This window comes from Habropoda laboriosa, unplaced genomic scaffold (genome assembly GCF_001263275.1).
Source record: "Habropoda laboriosa isolate 0110345459 unplaced genomic scaffold, ASM126327v1 scaffold204, whole genome shotgun sequence".
Lineage (NCBI taxonomy): Eukaryota > Metazoa > Arthropoda > Insecta > Hymenoptera > Apidae > Habropoda > Habropoda laboriosa.
Window position 1 is genome coordinate 1324711 of NW_017100385.1, and position 5901 is coordinate 1330611.

Here is a 5901-nt window from a genome sequence, read left to right on the forward strand (position 1 = left end):
TGTGTCCGTGTAAAATCTTAGAGGATTTCCTTGGAACAGCAGAGGACTTAAGTATGTATCGGATAAAGGGAATGTTGTCGAGCCCTTGTTCTGTATTTTAAAATAAATCTTCACTTTGAGCTGTCGAGGCGACGAGCTTATTAGTGGATGCCGGTTATAACCGGCGCTAGCCAGTGCGAAGCATTTAGTGCAGAGCTGCTTAACTTCTTGCTCACGAGCAAACTTCCCCTCCCGACGTTCCCCCACTTTGCGACTGAGATGATCTCGCTGGAGTTGCGGGGGCGGGGGGGGGGGGCCCCCCCCCCCCGCCCCCGCAACTCCAGCGAGATCATCTCAGTCGCATAGTGGGGGAACTTCGGGAGGGGAAATTTGCTCGTGAGCAAGAAGTTAAGCAGCTCTGATTTAGTGAGTGCCGGATATAACCGGCGCTAGTCGCGAAAGGGTTAATACAGATTTGTTCAAACCTAAACATCAAATTTTCCTCGCAGTGCGAGCTATCACGTGTAAAACTGTTTTTACAATTACGTTCAATTGTTAAAGAACAATTTATAAACTACCAAGCAACCCTCTTCATTCGTCGCAGAATTGAAGCACCGAATGTTGAACTCAAACGGAAAACTACATACCAAAAAAGAAATTCTAAAGTGAAAATGCCGTTACTGCGAAACAAAGCAAATCAGCAAATTTTAATTATACTACTGCAGTATTAAAATTTTGTTTCAAAGCACTTCCATTTCACCAAAATTTTGTACGTCGAGTTGAAGATCGTTAAAAAATTGAAATAAAAACGCTAAACACCAGGTAGAAGTTATTCAGCATGAGGAAAAGGTATCGGAGTTAAGGCGAACGGTCACGAACGATAACGAGGAGATCGAGAGGCTGAAACATGAAGTGATAAACGCGATGAAGCGAGCGGACGCAGCTCATACGCGTGAGCAAAACGCGCAGGACATAATCGAGAACATGCGATTGAACGTTCAACAACTGAGCCAGGAAATCGCGCAGAAGAACAGGCAACTGGCTGCTGGCGAAGAGTAAGTTCTCTTCTCTTCCTTTACAGCTTTGTACCGTTTCTTAATATACAGGGTGAGTCTCCTAACATGACGACTTCAAATAACTCGCAAGTTATTCGTTGTACGAAAAAATGTTTCAAACAAAAGTTACACGGTATCTAGGGGGACATACAGTGTTACAGTTTGCTTTTTATTACCTTACTCTTTTATTGAGATATTAGGGCCACCTTCAGTTTTTTAAATAGAACGTCTAATATTTTTTTTCGATAAATCGTCAAATTTTGCGCAAAAAAGTATCATACAGAGTGGGACTTAAAATGAATAATTACTGAGATATTTATAAAACAAGTAAACAAAGTCGTGCTAAGAATCACGTTGGCTGAGCGTATTTTCTAATAGCAGATTATTAATTTGAAGATATCTCGGTAATTATTCGTTTTAAGTCCCACTTTGTAATAATACTTTTTTACACAAAATCTGACGATTTATCCGAAATCGAAAAAAAATATCAGACATTCCATTTAAAAAACTGAATGTGACCCTAATATCTCAATAAAAGAGTAAGGTAATAAAAAACAGATTAGAGCATTCTACATCCCCCTAGATACCATGCAACTTTTGTTTGAAACATTTTTTCGTACAACGAATAACTTACGAGTTATTTGAAGTCGTCATGTTAGAAGACTCACCCTGTATATCTACCCTACTTCCTTCGAATCCTGTAACATAATTATTGCTAAAGGAGTAAATGAAAATTGGTTATTAAGAGTAAAATCGCCGTGCACGTGGATTTTCTTCTTTTCTGAGAATTTAAAGGAAATTAAAGCGATGGACTGAGGGACGTGAAAAGTTGTTACGATTGAAATTTTTCCATTTTTTAAATAAATGCAACTATTCTTATGTTGTAGAATACCATTACGTATTCTTCAATATTTTTCTACAATTCTGATAAATTAGGGATTAGTGAGCACAATAAATACAGTAAATTAAGGACTACTGAGCAACCTTCTTCATTCACCACAGAATTCAAGCACAGGATGCTTGACCAAAGTAAAAAGTAGTTACGAAAAAAAATTTGTAAAGTAGTCTCTAACTTATAGTGATTGTGACTTCCAATGTAATCTTTTCGATAAGCAAAATTTTTCGCTAGCTCCATCAACGATCCAAAGAAAATCACGAATTTCACTATTGTACGTGAACAACATTTAAAGACCAAAATCTTTTATTTTTCATTACTTTCGAGGTGACATCTCTTCGATAAATAAATATTTTTCCTAGCTCCATCAACAGTCCAAGGAAAATCGCGAATTTCACTATTGCACACAAACGTATAATTACAAAAAAAAAAAATATATTTAAATATTTCGTTATTCCCAAAGTGACAGTATCTACACTTCTACAGAAAAAATTCAATTTCGTCGTCTTAAATCTTCACACGTCTGATACGCTCCGTCACAGTGACGTAACACGTGGACAAAGGGTCGAGATTCTTTCTGTACCTCCGAATTGTTCGAAAATTTCGGAAAAATTCGTCCCCGAAATCGCGTCAATTCGCCTGGCAAGGTTCGCGATAACACTGTAAACGACGTCGTCATCGCGACACCGCTCACGTGTATGTACGTATGTGTACATCGTGATCAGATTGAAGGTACGAGGATGTCCTGAGTTTAATCCCTAGGGAAGAGAAGCGTGTCCGTTGTTGGCGTCCTCAGTTCAGTCAACACAGTCAGAATGCAATTCCCTTCTAACGGGACCGTAGCTTGTGGCGTAGTGGCTCGTAAAGATGTTGTGCTTCGTTTCTCCCGACAAAGGGCCTGTGGCGGAGGCTATCTTTTAACTTCCGGCCAAATCCTGGGGCTCACGAAAGGGCCGAAACAGCGGATCGATGTCGCCTGTTTCGCGACAGCCTTCTAATTGCTTAATAGGAACGGGCGACCTAAACTTTAGACAACATTTGCTTCATTTCTGATATGTATATCGTTGGCCCTTTTGTTTTTCTTTTGTTACTTCGGTTCCTCTGGATGCAATTTTTCTTCCCTCTTCTGTTCTTCTCTTTTATACCAGGTTTTGCACTTGCGTTATTCTTCTTTGAGTACTTCCAATGCTTTGTTTCTACATATTACTTGCTTATTTTTTATTTTTGGATGGTTTAATTCTTTTTTATTTTTATTTTATTTTTTTATATTTGAGTGTTTTTCTTTTTTTATAAGAATTCGGAGTTTTCTGAAATTCAGATTTCGTGTCGTATTAGTTTCCAAAACTTCAGAATTTTAAATATGCCGAAATACGGGTTTTGAACGTGTTAAAAAGGATTTACATATATTCCAGGATTCTGGATTTTTCCTAATTTAGATATCGTATCGTATTATTTCTGGAAACTTAAAAAATGTTGAATACGCCAAAATTTACTAAATATTCTATATCTTATTTATTTCAAATTAATTAATGTTAATGTTAACATGGAATACACTATAGTAAATGTATAATAGTAGAAGTAATATTTGTATTTGTTTACTAACTTCAAAATTAAAACAGTAAAAATTGAAATGTAAGTTTAAAAAATTCCTTATATTAAATATGAGATCGTTGTCGTTAAATTTCGTCAACGACAAACTGCACATCATTTTCATCAATTTCTATGAAATCTCGACGACGAATTTACTTCTGCCTAATTTTACGTATCCAACGAAGATTCACAATACTCACGTTGCATTATTTTCCAAGCTCGCAACTGTTGCCGTTAGAATTTCGAAAGTTCCAGATTACCAGAACTGAATCGCATGAATCGAAAATCTTCGGAAGTTCTGCCCCTCGAGTGCGGAGACATCGTTATCGTGTCTCGGGAAATTGGCGTCGTCTCTATTGTGTCCTATGAGACTCGTGTCGTGTGTGTGTCAGGTCCCTCAAGTCCTCTGTATTCTGACCAGTCGAACTGAAAACCCTCCTATTAAGGATGTAATCAAACAGCCAATGTGACAAATGCAATCTTAAACGAATATTTAAGTTTTCGTACCAGATAACTTTTCTTTTATCTAACAATTACTGTTCAATAAAATGGTACAATCTAGGCATTTACAGTTCTTAATCATCTTTAATAAACTGCTTATTAAATAAAAATGCTTTCATTTGTAGGAATCGACGACGGAAAAATATTGAGGGACCCAACGGGAATCGAACCCGGGACCTTCGGCTTAGCAAGCCGAGGCTTTGCGCGTTACGCTAATCACTCCCTCTATATTTTCCCTTGTTAGTTTCCTATTTGGGTATGAAGGCCCCAATACTACACATTTAATAAAAGTTCCAATCAGTTTTAATGATTTCTGTGTATAGTAAATTTTCCACAAGTGTCAGTCAGTTTGGATTCTACAAGTGTCAGTATAGATGGTCCTACGCCTAGGCTGCGTCATTGCTGCACCTACATATGTTATCTCGCTCGCTGTCAGTCAGGCGTGTAACGCTACACCACTCGGTTTCTTTTACGAGATTTCACGGCTCGACAATTCATAATAGAAAAATATAATTTCTTTAATTTTACTTTTTTCATCTGAAATTTTTTTTAACATGTTGGTGAGATTTTTCTGATGAAAATGAGATCAAACACGATATAATTTGAACAACATTTACTTATGTCGTGTTTGATGTCATTTTTATCAGAAAAATCTCATCAATATGTTAAGAAAAATTTCGGGATAAAAAAACGTCAGGTTCCTTGCGGACTGACACTTGTAGAGAATTTACTGTATTCAGCTTTCTGTTGAAAAATCTTTTACATTCATTTTTCTAACAGAAATACTAATGTTCCTATTTTTTATCTCGGTAATAAAGGTTAGGTTGGGGTTTTATTGAACTATACGCTACATTATTAAACTATATGCATTAGAGTAAGTATGGATTACAATATTACGAACACTGAGACTCGAACCACACACGTGGCGGAGATTCCATGTCTAGAATAACAACAAAAAAGGATCGGTAACAATTGCCGATCAGCGTGGGCCGCGCTACCCGCGTCGCTTTCGCGCATGCGCAGGGCAACTCTTCAGGTTTTACTTTTTCTCAAATTTAATTAATTTCTGTGAATTTTTAGAGAAAATATTATATATCACTGAATTATTTTACAATTATTATAGGCTTGTAAATCAGTCGGTAAAGGCGGAGCCCTGCCCGCAATCGGTTGGTAACACGACCAACGCCATCTAGCACGGTGGAGGCGCTTCTGGGCCTCGCGCCCGATTTTCAATTGTTACAGTTCAGTCTTTTCCAATGCAGTTCGATGCAATGTAATCTCTATCAAGAATATATATATCAATCCTACTATATCTTTGCGTTTAATTCCAACGATATCTTGCAGCACGAAATAACACAGGCGCTTTGAATATTTTTTCGCCCACACTTTGCCCTTAATTTAACCCTTGATTCTTGTCCCTTGCGTACTTTCACCTGAATTTTCAAAATAATAAATTTACAGCTAAGAATTTGGAATTTTAATTTCAAAATTTCAGACAAAAAGTATCTCAACTCCTACCAAATTACTTTACAAATACACTCGAAATTAATCACTCATTTTCCTTTTCTCCAGGCATTCTTCCTTCATAATTAATCGCCTTCGAATAAAACGCCCATTTAAACGTATGTAATAGAATTTCATTGTGTTAAACAGTACCAGTGTAAGCAAACAAAAGGAGAGTTTGATACAGGAGAAGGAGAAGTTGATGAGCGAGGTGGACACGTTGAAGCAACGGTTGAAGAATATGTCGTTATACACGGAAGAACTGGAGAAGAGGACAAGTGTGATTGGGAATCAGATGGACGAGATGCAGGAGCATCTCGATATGCAGCTCAGCGAAATTTCGAAGGAGAGACGAGGCAGACAGAAGGTAGAGGACGA

At 37.5% G+C, this 5901-nt stretch overlaps 1 protein-coding gene across 1 annotated transcript in view; it reads left to right on the plus strand.

Moving 5' to 3' along the window:
- The window catches only part of LOC108575016 (cilia- and flagella-associated protein 58-like), a 27151-nt gene that overhangs the window by 5178 nt on the left and 16072 nt on the right, over positions 1–5901 (plus strand). The window contains exons 4-5 of the mRNA XM_017937705.1: positions 802–1034; positions 5674–5901. The exon at positions 5674–5901 is cut by the window's right edge and continues 37 nt beyond it. Coding sequence (XP_017793194.1) covers positions 802–1034; positions 5674–5901 — 461 coding nt within the window. The remainder of the gene's footprint in view (positions 1–801; positions 1035–5673) is intronic.